At 40.3% G+C, this 21,275-nt stretch overlaps 1 protein-coding gene across 3 annotated transcripts in view; it reads left to right on the top strand.

Annotated features, from left to right (window-relative positions):
- The window catches only part of ARHGAP32 (Rho GTPase activating protein 32), a 236,965-nt gene that overhangs the window by 103,361 nt on the left and 112,329 nt on the right, over nucleotides 1-21,275 (top strand). For all 3 annotated transcript variants that reach the window (XM_060251779.1, XM_060251780.1, XM_060251781.1), the window contains exon 6: nucleotides 20,730-20,867. In XM_060251779.1, the coding sequence (XP_060107762.1) occupies nucleotides 20,730-20,867 (138 nt within the window). The remainder of the gene's footprint in view (nucleotides 1-20,729; nucleotides 20,868-21,275) is intronic.

Below are 21,275 nucleotides of genomic sequence, written 5' to 3' on the forward strand. Positions count from 1 at the left end.
CCAGTGGCACATTTAAGACCAAAAAGGTCAAGGAATAAAACAGTGTGTTCCTATGGCAGACTTGGGGACATCGTATTATCTAGTTTGGCACTCAGTGGTAGCCAAAAGCAGCAGTAGAACTGGTATGAAATGCCTATAACTCTTGCCTTTGAAATGCAGTTAGTAACAGCATCTGCATCCCTGGTTCAAGAGCAGTGATGGTGTACTCCAAGGAGCACACAGTAGTGTGATTTGACGCGTGTTTGTCTCCCATATCAGGGCATGTGGCTTAATAGCCTTATTTGTTGGACTGGAGCATATCGAGTAACTTATGCTGCTGTATGGGGAAAGGTACCTTTCTGGCTAGGTTTCTGTGTTTCCAGCCATATTTTATAACCTTAAATTGGTGTCATGGGGAGCTGCTGTGGATACTCAAGCACCCATCTATGATCAGACCAAATAAGTTGAAAAGCTGTGCGTGTAGAATACTCAGTGCATAAACATAAGCTTGGAATGGATATAGATGTTGGGTTTGTTGCAGTATTGTGTGAAACTCTCTGAATACCAAAGCAGGCCAGTGGAAGAATATTAACTTGCTAAATTAAGTCTAGAAGCTAATGTCGAGGAGCATTTTTTAAAAAAAACAAATGACAGTAGTATAGCAAAAAGAAAAGAAATGAGTTGTTGGTGGGAAATCTGTTAGTCTCTTTTCTGAGTGGCCTACTGAAACTATTTAAGTTTGCCATTCAGTCCACAGCAGATAATCAGGCAAAAGATTTCAAATATTGCACTTTTAAATGTAGCCAGTAAACTATGTTACTAGGCAGAGACCCATTAAAGTTTGTAGTTTGGAAACTCCTATGGTGAGGTCAGCATTTTTCCATAATGAGTTTTTAAGGTAAGCCTTTTTCTTGTTATTAAGTGTATTATTGTACAATATATTGGAAAATTGCTTGGCTTGGTCAGACTGTTTTTTTCCTCTCTAAGGTTTCACCAGGGGAAAGATACTGCTTTCTTGCTTAATCCCCTTCATGATGGTTTTGATGTTGCTGGTTCAGGTGCAACTTCCTTCACCATGGTTCAGTGTAAGATCTCCCACTTCAGTTGTTCACTTCCTCTTCAGTGAGAAAATGTGCATGAATTTCTTCCTGATCTCTCAGCAATCATAGGTAGCCAATGATGACAGTGTAGAGCACTGAGAGACAGAATTGAGCTCCAGTTCTGGGGCTGAATCTGTGTTTGCAGCCTATGATGGGTGAAGAGACTGTTTCTGCTAAGACAAATTTTGGAATCTAATAGGTGAATTCTGCCAGCAATTAATTGGCCAGACATCTATGCTGCGTTGGCTCCTTCTTAGACTTGCTGTCAATATGCTTCCTTCACATTTTCCCATTTCCTCACAGATGAATTTGCAGGGTGTGGGCAAAACACCAACTGTGCCTTCTCTTTCATGTAACACACATTTTTGGTTCAGTTGCATCTAATATCTGGCTTGAATTATACAGTGGTCTTCTGAGGATGGAAGGGGCAGTAATTTTCCCTGACAACCTCTCCCCTAAGCAGCATTTCAGGGTGTATTTAGGGGTGCAAGGGGGAAGTGGAGGAATCTCACTCTGCACAAAAATCCTTCCCTGCCGCAGAAATCTGTAGTGGATCCAAATATCTTTCTTTATTCATTGTCTAGATTATTCCCCTAAGGGTGTGCAGACAAAGCCAGTATTTTTTGTAACAATATAAAAGAGAACTGTTTTAAAATGTTGTATAGATGGTATATGACACCTAAGAAATTAGCAAAAATGAATAATCAAATATCAGACAGGTGTTGGAAGTGTAAAAAACATGAAGGTTCTTTCTACCATATGTGGTGGACTTGTGGTAAAGCGAAACAGTTTTGGCAAATGATTCAACAAGAGACCTCGAAAATTTTGGGTTATGACATCAAGAGAGCACCAGATATCTTTCTGGTGGGATTACAAATGGAAAGTTTTCCGAAACAAGATAGGACATTGTTGTGGTACTTGCTTTCAGCTGCAAGGACATTATATGCGCAAATGTGGAAGCAAGATAAAATACCAGAGAAATGGGACTGGATCTTAAAAATGTTACACTGGAGTGAAATGGATAAACTTACTAGAATCTTAAAAGACTGTAAGTCAGAAAAATTTAAGGATGATTGGAAGAAATTTCAAAATTTTGTTGAAAAACAATGGAAAGTCAAGAGACACTTAGTGGTTTTTGATAATATTATCAGAACTTTTAAGGGGAAGATAAAGTTGTAAACATGGATTTCAGATCTGATATGCAATTTAGTAGAGGGTTAGATTATGAGATAAATAGAGGGTAAATTTTAATAATAATCAATACAGTCTTGGTTTATTTTGTATTAAGGTAAATTGGAAGTGAAGATTCTATAAGCGTGAATGTTACCTTTTTTTTCTTTTTAATTATTTTAAACACCGGCGGAGGTCAAGAAATAGGGCTGGAGGGAGGAGGAAATTTTGTAATGTATTGGTTAATATCTTGAAATTTGTTTGATGAACATTTTTTCAATATGTTGCAAAAAATAATAAAAATTGGTTTAACATAAAACCCCCCAGTATTTTTTGGATTTGAGCATATAGAATCCCCCAAATACCAGTATTTTCTGATATTCCCAAATCTCAATACTGGTGTGGTATTTGGATCTGTGATTTTTCAGAAAACCTGATTTTTAAAAAAATTGTCAGTGGTCTCTATAAGGAAGGGGTGGGAAACGTCAGGCCCTAGAGCCATTTACGGCTATAGCAGCGCCAACCTCACGGCCTCACTGAATCTCTTTATTTCAGTCTCTTCGGGGTATTTTACTTCGTTATTTGATGGAAATAGAATTCTCTTCGTAGGGGACCACAGCAGCTTTGTTAGTTTTTCCCAAAAATATAGGCTCTCAAGAACTTTAACTCAAACCACAGATTTATTATAACACAAAGTCTTTAAACTGGGGATATGGGAGATATTTACACAGGTTAACACGTTGCTCAGTTGTTTCAGGCTTTACATTAACTTTTTCCTTCTTGAGTCTCTCAGGTTTCAGTTCACAGTTTCCCTATAACTCACTCTCCACCTCTAGCCAAGGTCTGGCCTCTTGGGAATGATGTGCCAAGTCTCACCCCTTGACTGGAGCCACTACTACCAGTCCTTCTGGTGTCTCAGACCCACATCCGCTCCCTCAACCACCTCACTGGATCTTCAGAGTTGTCTATAGGTGTCTGTGACCATTCAGGTCTTGACTGACTCACACTTGTTCCTCACACACAGCCCTCTTGGCTGGTTTTGTCGAGCTTGCAGCCTCTGGAAGTCTTTCCCGCCACTGTCTCAAGCTCCTTCACAGGATCAGCTGCCCTCCCAGCCTCGGTCAAGCACAAACTGACCCACTCAGTCTCTGTCAGGCCCCAACACTGACAGACTTCTTCTGACAGGCACCAACTCTATCAGACACCAACTGCCTGAATGACTGCCTCAGCAGATTCTGTCACTCAACCACTTTCCCTCCCTGAGAGCTCTGAGCACTTTGCCCCCACCCTCAGGTCACCTGACGCAGGCCCTGTGCGTCTTCAGTTTCTGGTTAACCCCTAGCTTTCCGTCACAACGGCCCTTGAGATCACTTGGTCTGGCCCTCGGGGATCGCTGGGCCGAGCCTCCCCCCTCTTGTGGGCATTGTGAAGGATTGCTGCTGGGGTATGTGGGTGCCTTTAAAGGTCTGCTGGGAGCAGCGGGAGGGCTGGCAGGTGTGGGGGGTAGAAGCCAGCTACCACCAGTTCAATTTGCATGTGATTATCCCAGATGGTGTGACCTAATATGCTAATGAGTGTATGACCTAATATGCTAATATTAGGGGATGTGGTCTAAAATGCCTGAACCTAGGCATTTGCCTAGCCCGGCAGGCCGGTGTGTGTGTGTGCTGAATTAGGTTCTCCCCATGTGACTTCAAATAGAAAAACAATTATTTGCATTCATTTTGACAGCCTAAATAGTTCTTCCTCGGCAAAGCACTGTTTTTTAAGTTGATAATTTTGTATGGCCTGTGAATGATGTTATAAATATCCAAATGGCTCCTGGCAGAAAAAAGGTTCCCCACCCCTGCCGTAAGGCATAATGGGAAATCAATTAGGGGATATCTGGGGCTTGGGGGGCTGTTTTCTGAGGTAAGGGCTCAGAATGTATTACATAGAAGATAGGGCCTTTCCTCAGACACCCGCCCTTCTAATTTAAAAAAAAAAATCAGTCTAGGGGCTCCAATTTTATTGGCCCCCAGATAAGGTGCCCCCATCTTCCATTGATTTAAGTGGAGGGGAACATGTGTTTAAAGGTATCGTGGTCTCTTTAAATGCCTTCTCCAACCTGCGAGTCAACTCTGAAGGCATTTGCAGGGCTTGCAGTCCCTTTAAACACCTTCTCCCAGCAGCAGGTTCACCCAGAAGACACTTAAAGGAACTTCAGTCTCTTTAAATACCCTTTCTATTTGAGATCTTTGGGATTTTTGAAGCTTGGCCCTTTTGGATAGCCACAGCAACAACAAATCTATATCCAGCTCAAATAATAGCTGAAAAATGCCAATAAGGGGTTTTGTTTTTTTTTGCACACCCCTATATAGTCCAGAGTATACTCTATCATTAAGTTAAATCTTGTTGGGTTTGAATTCAAGCCACATAATTATGTTTTTGGCTACATGCCTCCTGTCATTTCACCTTGCATCATTTGGTTTGTGGCTGAACACCTCTTTGCAATGTTTCATCAGTGGAGCCTGCAGGTCACATTTTTACATCAAACATGTCCAACTTCTTCTAATGCTGGGAACTATACTTCAGGGTTCGGGTGCTCCAATATTGTTGAAACAAGGAAGGCCTATCCTTTTTGTGTTCTGTATGTATCAAGTGAAGGCGTGAATACATTCTGGGCAGATAACTCTTGAATGGCCCAGGCTAGCCCAGTCTCATCACCTGTCAGAAGGTAAGCAGGGTGGGAGATCACCAAGGAATTCCAGGATGGCTATGCAGAAGAAGGCAGTGGCAAACCACCTCTGTTAGTCTCTTGCCTTGAAAACCCTACAGGGTCATCCTAAGTTGGTTGTGACTTGACAGCACTTCACACACACACACAACTCAATCTAATATTTAATAAAAAGCAAACCACAATAATATTCTATACCGCTGTGAATTTATCAAAATGGCAAATGTATTCAAAGATCCCTTTAGCTTTATTGGAAGTTAATCTCATAGTGATGTGTGTTCTGAAGTATAGTAAATCGCTCTGAGAACACATATTCTTTTCCCAAGTATTTTTAATTTTAAAAGTCTTTGCTTCTAGAAACAAGGAATTCTGTGACTCTTGTTTTATAGACTTGGGAGGAAACACCAAGATGTTCCCCCATAACCACAGTCAAGTGCCATAACTAATTGCCATATATGTATCACTTGATAGGCGTTCCTTGTTTCAACAATATTGGAGCACCAGAACCCTGAAGTATAGTTCCCAGCTTTAGAAGAAGCTATATTGAGTTGTAGTTGTTGTGTTAGTTAAGATCAGCTAAATCCATCATTCAATTAAACAGCTATTTATAATCACAAGGTGGCCAGTTGCACTTTTGTGATAATCTGGTTTCCTACTAATGTAAAACTGCTGTAGCATTTGCAGTGGTGTAAATTTGGGATTGTAATGAATTTCTTTAAACCTAGACACTCTCCAGGTTCCTGAATTTTGCACTGCTTGTCCCCTGTTATAGTATCACTTTCACCAGTAGGACTCCAGATTGGTTAATATTTCAAAGGGAACATAATAGATTTTTCTATCATCCAGGGTCAATATTCAGTATCTACTATAGGTCATAAAAAACCCATCTATACTACCATGCCACCTATAATAGAAGAGGACTCATAGTAACGAAGAGTTGTGTTGAAAGTTTGATTTGCAAGATTACTATACTGTGTTCTGTTGTACTATATTGTCTGCTGTGTGTGCTCCCCACTAACCCTGCTTTCCAGTTGTACTTGTCATATACATCTTTTGCTTCTAGTCTTGATTTTTAATTTTTTTTTCATGTTTGCAATGTATTTATCAATTCTGGTAAAGATCACTTCCACAGCTTGACTTCAGTAGCAGCACCATGGGTAACCATTAAGCTCAGAGCACCAAAATGTGATTTAGAATGTATCTGAGACACATGTATAGCAGTAAACCTGTCTCCTAATCAAAATTATGTATACTTTGAAAAGTCCTATTTTTGATTAACCAAAGAGAAATGATATGCAAAGGTTCTGTTCGTATATGTGATGTTATTTGCCATCCCTGGAGATGCCGAAGAAATAAAAGCCCAATATAATCAGTGTTCTGCCAGCTGCATTGGCTTCTAGTTGAATACTGGATCAAGTTCAAGGTTATGGGTGTTAACCTTTAAAGCCCTGTGTGGTCTGCAAAACTGTCGCTCCCAGGATGTCCTTCTAAGAGCTTTGTGCTCTATAGCAACATCTGCTGGTGGTTCCTGGCACAAAAGACATCCACTTCACATCAACCGGGCTCTGGCTCCAGCCAGGTGGAAAACTCTCCCGAGTAAGATCTATCTGTTGATGGCTGGCCGGATGCCGCCCCAGACCATCTGACCAGGGCCTTAGAAACCGTGGCGGGATGGTTGCAGTTAAGCTGGTTGAAGCTTAATCCAACTAAGATGGAAGTCTTGTACCAGGGTTGGGGGGACCAGGATTGGGCATCTGACTTCCCACCCTAGATGGGTGCCCCTTTGGTGCCAGCAATTCCAACGTGGGACGTTGCAATTCCACAGGGCCTGAAAAATGGAGATGTTCCATATAGCTGAGTTGAGGTGCCTATAATTGAGGTGGCAGAGGTCTAACTACATTGACCTCCCCTACCCTCCTTTGCACCATTTTATTTTGTGCTACTGTTTGTGGGCTTTTTCTGACTTGCCCAGTATCTGGTTTCATCTTTGGGCGCACACAACAGATAATTTTCTTGGGAGCACTTGTTAACTTGTGTCCTGTGAGTTGCATCACTGATGTTCTGTATAGGATTTAATATTGTATGATTATGTTGTAATTGTTCTAAATTTGTTGTGTACATTTATTGTAACCTACCCTGAGCCCTTTTGTGCAGTGGAGGGCAGGCTAGAAAACTAAATAAATTTTAAAAATTAAAATTAAGAGGCACTATTAAGCATGGATCCACTGGTGCAACTATTAGGAAAAGGGGTGAATCACTCCCTTCTTATTCTTCGTTCAGTATGGCTGTGACAGTCAATTAAGTTGCATTGAATGTGATAGTCTGCAATGAGTTGGCACTAGTTTACTAAGCAGCTGAAATCTGTGTAAGCTTAGATAATTTGCAGTACTTAGCACTGATATAACATGTTAATGTTCAGAGGACTTCATATTTTTTTTCTAGTCTTCAATAATGTATAAGGTAATATTGTCAATACTGCATATGGGGTTTATAGTGAGGCTTATACAAGGCCACCTAATGTGTTCATGGCCAAAACAAGATTTGAAAGGGGGTGCCTTATGATAGCTTACCTACAGTGCTATGCCAACTCCCTGGTTAAAGACAACTGTTCTCTTCAATTTGCGGTTGAACCCAGCCTTGCTGCATAAAGGACTACATGACAATCAGGAACCCTGCCAAGTTGTGTCACTCACTAAAAGAAACCATAACTGCTAGCTTGTCTTTTTAGATTTCAACAGTGATTTTTCCACTCTGAAAAACAAAAAAAAACATTGTGTTGTCAGAATAAGCACAGGGAGGTTGTGGTAGACTAGATTGCCATCTTCAGCATGCCAGATTGTTAAAATATAACTAAAAGAAGGGGAGAATAATGTCACTGACTGAATAGCTGTGAACCAGTTTAATAGGAATGTTTCTGTGACTTGGAATGGCTCCGTGTCTGCTGAAATGTTTGCCGTGCTGTAAAAGCTAACTGGTTGCAAAATAAGCTCATTTGCAGCTAAATAAAATAAGTCTGGCAGAGCTGCTGAGAGGGGGCTGAATTTTGAAGCATGCTATTTTTAATGTGAATGTATAAATAGTTTTATCAGTAGCCAAGGCACCAAAAGCCTAGTTCCATAGCTGAACAAAATATCTTTTAACATGGCAAAAACAAAAGGATATAATTTGTCATGTATAGAGCTAGAAATAAACTAGGAAATATTTTAAAATGAAAATGTGGAATGCTGAACAAATCAAGCACAGACCAGGTAAAATAAATGGGGCTTTATACCTGCCTCTTTATGCTTGCAAAAGCCTGGAATTTTCATTTTCCTACCTTTTTATATGTATATACGCAGTTCAGTAGTTCCTTGTCTCTTTGGAATGACACAGTTTAGTCGTTATCATCTTTCTTTTTTTTGGAAACTGTTTGGTTTAGCAGATTCTGGTTAGGTACATGAGATAGCATAAGTGGTGTTTGGGAGCCCTACTACCGTTTCTTTATTAAGCTAGTTGGCTGTTCTTTGAATGGCTGCATGTTATCTAAGGGATGTAGGAAATTGAGCATGAAGTTGGGGGTTGGGGGGAATTGATCGAGGCCTGAATTGAGATTTGGTGCTGTGAGTGTTGTAATGGTGAAAATGGTGTCTAGATTCCTAGTACCTGTTTAGCTGGACTGTTTTACCTAGTACCAAAACCATAAGTTTTCCCTGTGTTGCGTAAACTTGGTGCTTAATTGGTTTTAAGAAATTTTGTGTTGTGATGCTTTTGCTGTTTTATGGGAAGGGCAGGCTATAAGTGGAATTAAATAAATAAATAAATTTTGTGTGTCTTTCTGGGTACCGAAAAATGTCCAGGTAGCATAAATACATGAGTTAGTGTTATTGAGTCTTTCAAACCATCCTCTGTAAGCTGGACAGCTCTGTGCAAATGGTTTAAGGATGCTATTGTTCTGACTCATAAAATGTATTTATTTATTTATTTTGGTTCAGGGCGGATCACATACATATAAAATCAACACATAATGCAATAACTGCAATGTAATAAAACCTGGGCCTCCATGGAAAGAGAGGTATCCAGTATCACCCCTAAACTCCTCACCTGCTGGGCTGGCACCAAAGGGGCACCATCTAGGGTGGGAAGTCGGATGCCCGATCCTGGTCCCCCCAACCCAGGTACAGGACCTCCGTCTTAGTTGGATTAAGCTTCAGCCGGCTTAACTGCAACCATCCCGCCATGGTTTCTAAGGCCCTGGTCAGATGGTCTGGGGCGGCATCCGGCCAGCCGTCAACAGAAAGAGCTGGGTGTCATCTGCATATTGGTGGCAACCATATTGGTGACAAATCGGACTTTCAGGGCATAATGATCTGACCATGAAACTGGAACGACAGGATATCAGATCAGATGTTATCCCTGTCCCAAAACCCAAGTCCAGTGTGTGCCCAGCCTGGTGTGTGGAGGTCGATATAATCTGGCTAAGTCCCAGTGTCTCCATGAGGGAGACTAGGTCCTGTGCCTGTACGGACACCGCATCATCAGCATGGACGTTGAAATCCCCCAGGACCATTAACCTGGGGAAGTCCAGCACCCAGGCCGATACTGCGTCGAACAGGGCAGGCAGGCTTGCTGGGGTGCGTTAGATGGCCAGTACACCACCCAGATAGCCAAACTCTCCTCAGCCTCCCACACAAGGCCAACACATTCAGTGCTGGTGATATTTGGGGCAGGGAGTGCCCTGAAAGAAAAAGAATCACAAATGAGCATTGCAACCCCCCCCCCCAACCCAGTTGTCCAGGATTGGTGAAGGACTGAGAACCCAGGCGGGGCAAGTTGGTTCAGTGCCACAGTTTCACCATCACGCACCCAGGTCTCAGTCACACATGCCAGATAATCTGGTAGAGTATGGGTTTTGTTGTTGATAGATCTGGCATTAATCAGCACCAGTGTCGGAGCCGAGTAATTTGTCCTAGCCCCACAACCGACATGCCTTGGGATGGGGCACAGGTGGGAAGAGGTTTGAGCATCCTGGCATCTCAGACCTCTTCCAAAACACAAAGACCTGGACCCACCACCATATCTTCCCCGCCCCCATATAACTGAAATCCCTGACCCAGACATAATCCTCCCCACACAGTGTTATCGGGCCCAGCTGGTCCAACTAACATATACCTTGCACCAATCTAATCTATTCTGTTCTATTCACTCTACAGATCCCTAATTAAACTAAACTCAACAATTAAATTGATCCCACTACCAGTTTACTACTTAGCCAATTAATTGCAAAGACTAATCCCTTACCCTCCCCATAACCCTGATAACCCCACAAATTATTAACCCCCAATTAATTAGCAACCCAAATAGCACTTAATAATTTAATAATCTAATACCACTAATTAATTAATTATAATATTCCCCCAATTTATTCATATTGAATTAAATTCTAAATAAATAGGTAATCGTCTAATCAGAATAATCAATTAGTGCTAAATAAATCTAACAGTTCAATAGGATCAAACCAGTAAATAACAACTTCCTTTAAAGTTCAGATAAAGTGCAAGTGCTGGGTGGTTAAGTGCTAGATGGTTAAAGCATAATCATCGTGCACGATAGAGTCAGCGTCCTATAGATGGCATCCTTGGCTGGCACTGAGCTTGTCTGCCTTTGTCCAATTGATTTTGCCTTTTGGGGGCCGGACGTCCCGCGCTGCTGCTCCGCAACGCCCCCCATGGTATCATCGCTGTGATCCAGGCACCCCGCTACCTCCATCTCTGGTCCCTTGTCGGCTTCCAGCAGCAACAAATGCAACTCAGTAGGAACCACCACCAGCGTTCTCCAAAAGGGATCGAGTATATTTCTATGAGGCACCGTGACTGAGTTGTCCTCTCGTAGCACGGCAAGGCTGAGCCAGCTGCCTCTCCAGTTCGTGGCCACTGGAGCTGGGCTCATTCAGGCTAGTCTGGCAGATCTCAATTTCAGGATGCAACCACTCTGTACTGCTGCCACGACACCCTCACACACCTTGCCCCTTGCCTCCAGCCCCTCTTCAACGCCTGGCAACATCCGACAGCCCTCGACAGACGCGAAGACTCGTGCCAATGCCTCCTGGGTGGGAGTCAGGTGGGCTGGGTAAGTTTCAGTCCAATGGCGCGGCTGCTCCGGTCCTCCACCGCTTAGCTAGGCCGCGCTAGCAGCGATTTTAATTAATATTGCAAGTCCCAGCACACTCGTAAAAGGCACCTCCATACAATTATTCAGGTTTTTAAAGGACTGTACCGGCACTCCAGGCTACAGGAAGTCAAAGTTATTGAGTGTTTCACCGCCGCAGCTCCTCACGCACCACCATCTTGGTCCACATGCATCAGTAGATGCATATGGAGGATGGGGATTCAAACAGTGGACAAAGTCTTGTCTTCTGGAGTTGCCAGTCAATCCATGAGAGTGGTAGCTTAGAAGAGATCTGTAGGGTTGAAGCCTGGACATTTGTTCACACAGTATTACAAAACGTCTCCATGGAAGCCACCTTTGGATGGAGATGGTTTAGGAAAGGTGCTGATTCTTTGAGTTGCAATGAGATGTATATTCTAAACCCGATGGGAGGAAATTATTGCTTTATATGGCCAAGGTCCTGGATACCTTAGGGACCTTTCCCCACATGTTCCCCAGGGAGTACTGCATTCAGGGTCTCAGAATCTTTTATCAACCCCCAGCCCTAAGGAAGCCAGGCTAACTACAACTAGGGCGAGGGTTTTCTCTGTTGCAACTCCGAGCAGTGGAACAGGCTCCTGGAGGACGTTAGGGCTCTGTGGTATCGCCTTCAAATCCGCAGGGCTTGTAAGACCACGCTCTTCCACCAAGTCTTCGACTGTTGAGATCAAAGACTGTTGAGTTGGAGAATCAGAGCTGACCACCTTGAAGCACCACTGGAACATCTTGAGCACCTGAAGACCATTTGGACATCTGGATGTCGTTAGTAGAATTGATATACAATTAGCTGTACCTCGCCATCATTAGTATTAATATATTCATAGCTTATAGCTTGTTTTAGTGAGTATTGTTTTAGTGAGGATACTATTTTAAAACGTTTTTACCTTTTTATGTTACAAATTGCCATTTGGCTTGTAAGCTGCCCTAAGCTTGCTTTGGCAGGAAGGGCAGGGTATTAAACAAACAAACAAACAAACAAACAAAGGTACCTGCATTTCTGAAGAAGGGCAGTTCTTACTTGGATTGTGTTCCAGGACCACAGATGCCCTGTTTGTCTCTTAAATTTTGTGTATGTCTTTATTTATTTAATTGTTATGGTTATACTTTGTTCTCAAGTTCCCATATTTTTTCCTGATAAAGGAGAGAGTGTTTCCCCCCCTGTTCTGATGGATCCTCTTCTGGTGAGGTCAAAATGGACCCAGTCTTCTTTCAGAAAGAAACACGACTCCAGCTACCCCTGTACCCCTTTAAACATGGGATATTACAGTAAGCTCAAAAATTTGCTTCATTATAATAAGCTCACCAGAGGCAAAAGAGAAGTACTCAGAATGTAAATGTTGTACACTTCCGCTTGTTTGGAGACCTCCTCCTTGATCACTATATTTTGCCAACGGGTAAATATGTTTCTTTTTCATCTGTCATACCATTGCTGAGCTTTTTTTCTTGTTTGTTTTTAATATGTAACTGTTTTTAAAAGTTTATATTTTATTTCTTTTAATTGTTCACTGCCTTGAGGGCCCTAATTGAGCAGAGAGGCAGCATACAAATACTTTAAGTATATAAATAGTATGTCTTGCCATGCTTAGTATAATGTGGGGAATATACCAACCAGGAGCCCTCATTTTCAGAAAGCTCTTTCTCAACTCTGTTACGGCATCTTTTTCAGTGACCTTGAGCCAATCCCATCTGCCACTCTTGAAACTGAATCATGCCCTTAGTAGAATAAAGTTATTGACACTGATGCATTATAAATAATTTTAGGATATCTTGATAAAAGGTGCTAAAGTGACACATTTAATCATGTGATTCCTTCCTTAGGATAGGCTGAAGGCCTTGAGTAATGTCCATAGGTGAGTGTAAAGTTACAAATAGCTATTCATTTCGTTTCTTAGTGCTTTTCATTGATGGGGTTTTAAATATTCCATCATTTAATGTTAGTGGTGCTAAAAATCTCTCTGTATGCTACAAGATTATGTTAGGTTATTGCACTCAATTTTCTGACATTTAGAAATAGTTTGCTACCCGCAGATTTCTGTTCACCCCCTTCTTTTCTCCCTCATTTCCCTGACCTATTACTCTTACCATATATTTTACATGGAACATGACTGATAGCTAGTTGTTTAAATTACAAGCTGTAAAGAGAGATTGGAAACTAATAAAGTGTTGAGAGAAGCAAATCCTTTTTTCAAATAGCAAGAGATTTAGGCTGTATAGTTTTCAGACTGCCATTCAGAAACAGATTTAATCAAGGAAAACAGTTGAGCATTTCAATTTTGGGTTCTGGAAACTCTTTTATTATTCTTCTATTACCTGTTTATATGCTGTTGTTCCTCTTTAGCTTTATAAAGCAGTTTCCCTGAGCAAATACTTCAGTCTGATATTTATCTAAGGAATGGATATATCTGGCAAAGATTGCTGTGGGAGATTACGTTCTGGGGAGAAAGGGCAGACTGACAGTAGACACACAACAATTGTGATGCTGTCTTGGTAGACTGGTTTGAGTTTGTATGTTCAACAAACACTTCTTGAAAATCTTCAGGTACTTCTTTTTGTTCCAGAATTAGTGGGATTAGTATCTCTCCATGTACATACATACAGTTTTGCTTTATGTAAAAATCCGGAAGAGCTCTTGTACTGTATTAAGTATTCAAGTAACATTATGTATGGGTAAAGAGTATTTGGCATTTTAGAACAGTGTATTTGAGGCATTACTTCAGATGCCATGTCTTTATGGATCCAGTCTTCTTTCAGGAAGAAACACTACTCCAGATAGCTCTGTATTTCTTTAAAAATGGGAGGTTACAGTAAGCTTAAAAATCTGCTTCATTATAATAAATGCACCACAGGCAAAAGAGAAGCAATCAGAATGTTAATGTTGTACACTTGCACTTGTTTGAAGACCTCCACCTTGATCACCTTACTTCTGACACCATGTGTTTTGCATTCTTCCCCATCCCACCATGGCTGTGGAAGTCAAGCTGTTTTAAAGCCGATATTGACTATGGTGTCCTGGATATATATATATATTGTAATGATTTCATGCTGGATGTGGAGCTTAAGCCAGTACTTGAATAAACAGTACAGAGTATTATCATGAATTTGCATACCCAGTTTGAATCCGGTATAGTTGTCTTCAAGGACACTATTGTGTTACTTTCCTCTGCATCAGAAGAATGTTCATGTTGTCTTTCTAATGCCTCAGTGTTCAAAGAAGACATCACATTGCATTGCAGGGTGCCTTTTCCTCCTCCCTTGTAAATAGGTGCAAAAATTGAGCACTGCTATTGATGTTTTGTATGCCCTAAGCATGTTGTGTCAAATTTCATTCCATGTTCAGTTAAGTTGAAAAATAAACTAAGATTTGAAACTGGTTAGGAAACCTGGTTATAATGGGATGTTCGATTTATCTTAACCATATTTGTAAATTTAACTTGCAAGTGTTGCTAAGATGGGCTGAAGGAATTTGGGTTGAAGACAAAAGCAAGGATGGACTCCTACAGACGGCTCTTTAACTCTGTAACATCTATACTGGAGTGGCCAAACTGCGGCTTGCAGGCCACATGTGGCTCTTTCACACACAGTGTGTGGCTCTTGAAGCCCCCACTACCCTGTTGGCCGACTTGGAGAAGGCATTTCTCTCTTTTAAATCACTTCTCCAAGTCAAACCAGCCACTGTTTGGCCGACAGCTTGGAGAATGCATTTAAAGTTAAAGTTGCTTTCATCATGGCCAGATCTGTAGATGCTTAAATTTACAGGCTGGGAGCAGGAAGACAAGGCAGATATTTTTTTTACATGACTGAGAAAAGCCCCAGGTTTGCACGTTTATCTGATTTATTTCTCAGTTCCTGCCTCTACTTTCAGTGACCTTGTTCATGAATATATTGTATTTTTATCTACAATGCAGGAAGATTGTGAGCATCTGAACGTTATATTTCTACTTACTTGTTATGATATTTCTATGTTATAGTAGCTAATTTTTGCTGCTATTCACAGGTCTTACCAATCTTAGCTATTGTTGCTTAGTTACTTATGCATCTTGATTCTAATTAGCTCTTCCTGGCAACATTCTCACCACGCTCTGTCTATATGTAATGGTTGCTGACTTCTTGTTTCATTGTATTTGAAGAAGTGTGCATGTACATGAAAGCTTATATCCAAAGTAAAACTTTGTTAGCCTTAAAAGTGTTAAAGGACTCAAACTTTGCTCTGCTGCTTCAGACCAAATGACTGTCCACCTGAATCTAACTGGGCAACGCCATTTGTGAATAGTGAGTGGACTATTTTATACAATTTTAATTTTAATTTAAAATTATAAAGACTTAAGTCCTCATGAGTTAAGAGAAATTTTAAAATCTTACAAGAAAAATTCCTAAAGTGGAGCCAACTAAATGTAAAGTTAGATTCATTTTTGGTCAGTACTGTATGTGCTGATTTGTCAGGATTTATTTGTTAACTGATTGCTGTTGCCTGGTATATTTTGAACCGTAAATGTTGCTTAGGTACTTTCAAGCTTAAGATTCCAGAGGATGCCCCAGAAAGAGAGATTCCCCTTTGTTCTCTTAGGTTATCTACAATAAGTTGGTCTGATTTTGTCATACTCTATGCTCTACTGTCAGAGACCAGGTATGTTGATGAAATGCATTATTTACTGTACACAGAGCAATTTAATGTAGGGATATTAAGCCCTTTGTTTTCATATTTTGCACTTGAAGTGTGTATATGAACTATGTATGCAAGAAATATATTGTTTGTATGAATGTTGTAATAGCCAGTAATTATAACTAATAAAAATAACTTGACTTGCCAACCAATTAAATCAACTAAGAAAGCAATATGTCCATATTGGCAAACAGTATGCCACAAGCTACTCATTGGCCCAGTCAGATGTTTACACAGCTGTGCTGGAAGTTCCATGGAATTATAAGAGTTGGAACGGGCCATATAGGCTGTCTAGTACAACCTTCTGCTCAATGCAGGATCAGTCTGACGAGTTTTCTCCAGCTGTTGCTTGAAGCTCATCACCTCCCTAGGCAGCTGATTTCAATGCTGAATTAATCTTACATTTTATATGCCCTAATATCCATTCAGTACTTCCCACCCATAATTTAAACTCATTATTGTGAATTCTATCCTTTGCTGCCAACAGAACAGTTCCCTGCCCTCCTCTAAGTGGGACCCTTTCAAATATTTTTTGAGTATTGTAGGAGCATCAAACCTGGAGAGCTTAACACATCTAGGCAAAGAAGTAGGATAAATGTTGGAGGAAGCTCCCAAAGAGATCCTGGATGTTGTTACCCTACTACCCAGGTTGATACGGATGTTGCAAGCAGTTGAAGATGGGAAGCCACCTTTGGACCTGTTACCTCCTTTTCAGGGAGGATTGAAACAGGAATAGCTGTGTAAGGTAACACAAGGAGGCTGGTGCTTTGCATCACTGGGTGGAACAGCCAACTCAAGGAGGAAACTGAATGTCTGCATCTGGAGTGACACAAACTGTTGATGAACACAACCGGTGGTTAGATAATCTTTCCACTTAGGAGTGGGTGACTCAGATGCCTGGCAAGCCTTGGCCATCAGGAATGTTGTGACAAGCCATATTTAATGATTATGTTTATCTCGTAAATTATTTGCCCTTTGGGTTTGTATTGGTTGTGTGAGTAGGCAAAATATCAAAGCTTGCAAAGCACAGCTGATAGAGGTCCAAATGTATATAAAGATAGGAAATAAACAGGGTCCCGTTTTTTAAAAATACTAGAACAAAATGTGAATCCTATGGCACCTTTAAAACCAACAAAGTTGGTCTTAAACTTTGTTGGTTTTTAAAGTGCTCCTGGACTCACACTTGGTTCTGTTGCTTCAGACCAACATGGCTACACACCTGAATCTTTCTTAACAATGTTTGTTATAGCTACAAGATGGCGTAATAGAGTGAAAATATTTTACATATAAGGGCTTCTCTTTCAAGCATGATGAGCTCTTACCTTTAAATGGAGTGAGCTACACTGGTAGCTTTAGATAACGAATGAGGCTCAGATAACGAATGAGGTTTTTGAGAGCATTCAGCCTTTTTGAAACTACATCTACATTTCATCCTCATGTCATTTGCATTTTTTTTTAAAGAAAGTTGATTCTGGAGCTGTGGTTCTAAATCTTCCTTTTCAAACTACTTGGCCCATTTAATTGGTACCATCTTAAGAATTTAAAAAAAAATGTATGTCCACTAATGGAAGAATCAGATCTTCCACTAATGGAAGAATCAGATCTTTCGTTGGCTATTAAATGGTTAAGACAGCAATCACTGTAGATTTCTTTAGGGTTCTTTAGCAGTAGTGCCATGCAGTCCCCTTCCAGTCTTAACAACTGGGTATTCAGTCCTGTACAGCTGGTAAGTGAAGGCGGGGAGAGCACATTAAGAATGTTCAGTTACTAATTGGTTGCAGCATCAGAAAAAACCAAATAAGCTTCAAACTGTATGTTCAGATCTCACTTCTGTTGAATACGTGCTTAAATGTGTGATATTAAAGGCCTATGCCCATGTTCAGCAAAGTATATACATGCTCATTAACTGTTATGCCGGATCATGTTGTGAATTGGCTGCAATCAGAAGATGTACCAGGCATTCCATATAAAGTTTTGCCCAGTTTTGTGGAATACGTACACCTTCAGTTACAAAATCAGGAACACAGGCTATAACTTGGCGAAAGAAAGATTCAGTTGTCTTACGTTCTCATATAAATTATGTTTATGTCCAGTAATATTTTTTGGGATTGTATAACATTTTTTAGTGTGGACAAATTACATTCAGGGTTGTTTTACTTTTGAGTAAATATGCTAGCTGCTACCTGTTTAAAATATCGAATGATGTAAAACAAAAATATAAATATAAAAAATGGTTTTTTCCCCACAACTTCACAGAAAAGTTAAGGCACAAGTTATAAAATGCAGAGTTATAAAACTCTTCATGCTCCTTTCTTCAAGGACTTGATTTTTTTTTTTTTAAAAGACCCCATTGTTGGTACAAGAGAGGCAATTGCAAATTTACTGCTGTGTTTCATAGCTCAGAGCTCTGAAGCCGATATGTAAATTAGCAGAAAACTTACTTCTGCTGTATAAGAGCTTATAGGGCTGAATTTATAGCTTCCTCTTGTCCCCTAGGTATTAACTGATACCAAAGATATGCAGAGGACTTTTTGGCAAATAAAACATGGATTTAAAACAGCATTAATAACAGCTAAAAATAGAACAATAAGCCATTGGATATGAGGAGAATCTTGCCGTCACACTATGTGCATTATGCTTACCGAGTTCATTAACAAATAAGATTGCTTAATAATTTTGTATTTAGGGGAAAATGTTCTGTTCACTGCACTTGATTCTGTAAAGCATTGTTAGAATTTGGTGTTCTTATTTTTTTTTAATGGGTATATATGTGTCCTACAAAGTTCTGTTTAGTTCCTCTGTGCTATTTAATATCTACCTATGCTGATCACCTCTGGGTTAGACTGCTGCAAACATGCTGCACATAGGGCTGCTTTTGAAAACTGTTTAGAACAGGAGTGTCAAACATGCAGCCTGAGGGCTGAATCAGGTCCCTGGAGCAACTCACTGTCATCTGCTTCCTTCTCTATCTCTTGCTTCCTTCTGCATCACAGTTTGCTTTGCCAGGCCTGCTCAATCAAGCTAAAGAGCAAAGCCTCTATTTTCTGATTGGCCGACCAGTACATGAAGCAACATATGTACAAAAGCTCACAATGTTCACCCATTTCATGTTTCCCCCCTGGGTCTTAGGCTCAAAGCATTGACCATGATATTTCTGTAATGAATGTCGATAGATCAAAAGTAGGTTTGCAACTTACACACACACACCCCTGAACAACACCTTAACAGCATATTAAAGATTGCTACAGCACAGACATTGTCTCCAGATTCAGACCAATAGGTGCCAGTTATCAGAAACTGTTAAATAATCAAAATATTGCAAGAGTGTGAATCTTTTAAGCATATTTTATTTTACGTTTTTTTAAAAAAAAATCTTTGTGTTTGTGTCCGTTATAAAGTTTATATCTCTGTTACCTGGCATTACATTTTATGATACACATGGCCTGGCCCAACAAGGTTTCATTTATGTCTGATCCTTATTATAGATGACTTCAATACCCTTGGTTTAGAAGTTTCAGCTAGATCTAAATGTGGCAGTGAGGGAGGAGACAAGAAGAACTGGGAGGGAAAAAACAATTATTCTCTAGCTCAGATTGTATATTAAATCTAGATAATGTGTGTATGTACACATACTTCTGTGACTCATGCTTACATAATCCAAGCATAGGGGACATAAATTTCAGCAGCATCTGTGCTTAATATTATTTTCTTAATATTAAGTTATTATTGTTTTTTTTAATATTAATTTAGTTTTAACTGTGGAGAGGAAAAAAGTTCAAGTTTATTTAGGTTTAACAGCCCAATGGCCATATACCATAAAAGACAATTTAAGAGCTTAAAAACATTAAAATAGAAAGTTGTCACGTCTACTATACAGTTTTTGCAGAGGCTCCTCAAGAGTAGTCTTAGCCTTGTCGTATCAGAAAAGGTTGAATTTACTTCAGCATCCATTTTCTAAAGGATTTTTATCTTACTGATTCATGTTTTGGCCAATAGAAGAAAATGTGAGATGGTGAGTCGTTCGTTCAGAGAACAGTCACAAATAGTGCTGGTCTGAAGGTGTTCTGAGAAAACAGTCCATCTGGACTGATGGATACACATTCCAGTGTGTGATCATATATGACTTCCTCATTTTTGGGATTGCCAGCATGTCTTATATCCCTTCAGGATCACTGGCACTCATTGAGCTCCTTGAACATAAGTAAACTTCTTTAAGACTAGTAGGACTAAACTTATTTTCTGTTTAAGATAGTGAATGTATGTGGCCCAAGATAAATTTTGGCTGGAATACAATTTCCAGCTATCTAAATTTGTTGGCTTGTAGCATATATGTACTGGTTTCCCATCTTTTGTTTGATCATCTCATTTTCTTCATGAACACGATAAGTTTGGATTTGTCTTCACTGTAATTCACTGTTATAGTAGATAATAAATGCCTTAGTAGCATGTTTTAGTAGCTTGAGTTCTAGAAAGCAGAACAACCACCCCAGGCAAGAGGGCAGTGTATCTTTATGGGGAGGGACTTGCAGCACAGTGGTAGACTGTGCAATTCCTGGTATATCCTGTTCAAAGAATCTTCGATAAAAAGTGTGAGGAAGGCTTATGCCTAGAACCTTGAAAGTATTCTGACTTTCAGAATAAGTGGGACAGTGATCTGGTTTGGCATTTATTCAGTGCCAACACGTGTGAAACAATGCCATAAATAAAGCACATACATGTGATATAAGACAGTACCTAAGTTAATAGTGAGACCCTCGGCTTAAACTCTCAAGGGATGTGCTTTAGGAGAGTTGACAGCACTGCAGAAGTGTCTGATCCATCTTTCTGCTAGAATTGCTGTTTTATGCTCCTGGTCAGGCTAGTATGATTTGTTGGAAAATGCATGGCACTCTCATGCTCTCTCTTTCTCACCTCTCTACAGGGCAAGAGCTGGATCGTGAAGCGGAGTTATGAAGATTTCAGAGTACTTGATAAGCATCTTCACTTGTGTATTTATGACCGGCGATTCTCCCAGCTCTCAGAGCTGCCTCGTTCGGATGCCTTGAAAGACAGTCCAGAGGTAAAAAAATATGACATTCACTATCGCTAGAAGGAAACCAGCTACCTGTGAGCAGGAATTGTAGCTATTTTGTTTAGTCTTTGAACATGGAAGTTGTTCTGGTTTATGAGCTAGGAGAGGAGAAATGTTAGTTGAAGTGATGGAGATAATGTATTGCTGTTAAATTATTCAAATGTACAGTTCTACTACATGAAGAGCGGTAGAAGGAGAGGAGTGGGCTGTGTAGTCCATTGTTTGGAAAAGAATTTCAGTCACTTTCAATGTGTCACATGTTTCCATAACGGTTTGGTACAGGAGACAAGCAGTAAAAGGATTCTGATGTGTTATACATACCTGTCAGGGACAGAAAATAGCAGCACATTGGAAATACTTGGTTTTGTTCACGTTTTCTCATCTCAGTTTAATAAC

This window comes from Heteronotia binoei, chromosome 12 (assembly GCF_032191835.1).
Source record: "Heteronotia binoei isolate CCM8104 ecotype False Entrance Well chromosome 12, APGP_CSIRO_Hbin_v1, whole genome shotgun sequence".
Classification (NCBI taxonomy): Eukaryota; Metazoa; Chordata; class Lepidosauria; order Squamata; family Gekkonidae; genus Heteronotia; species Heteronotia binoei.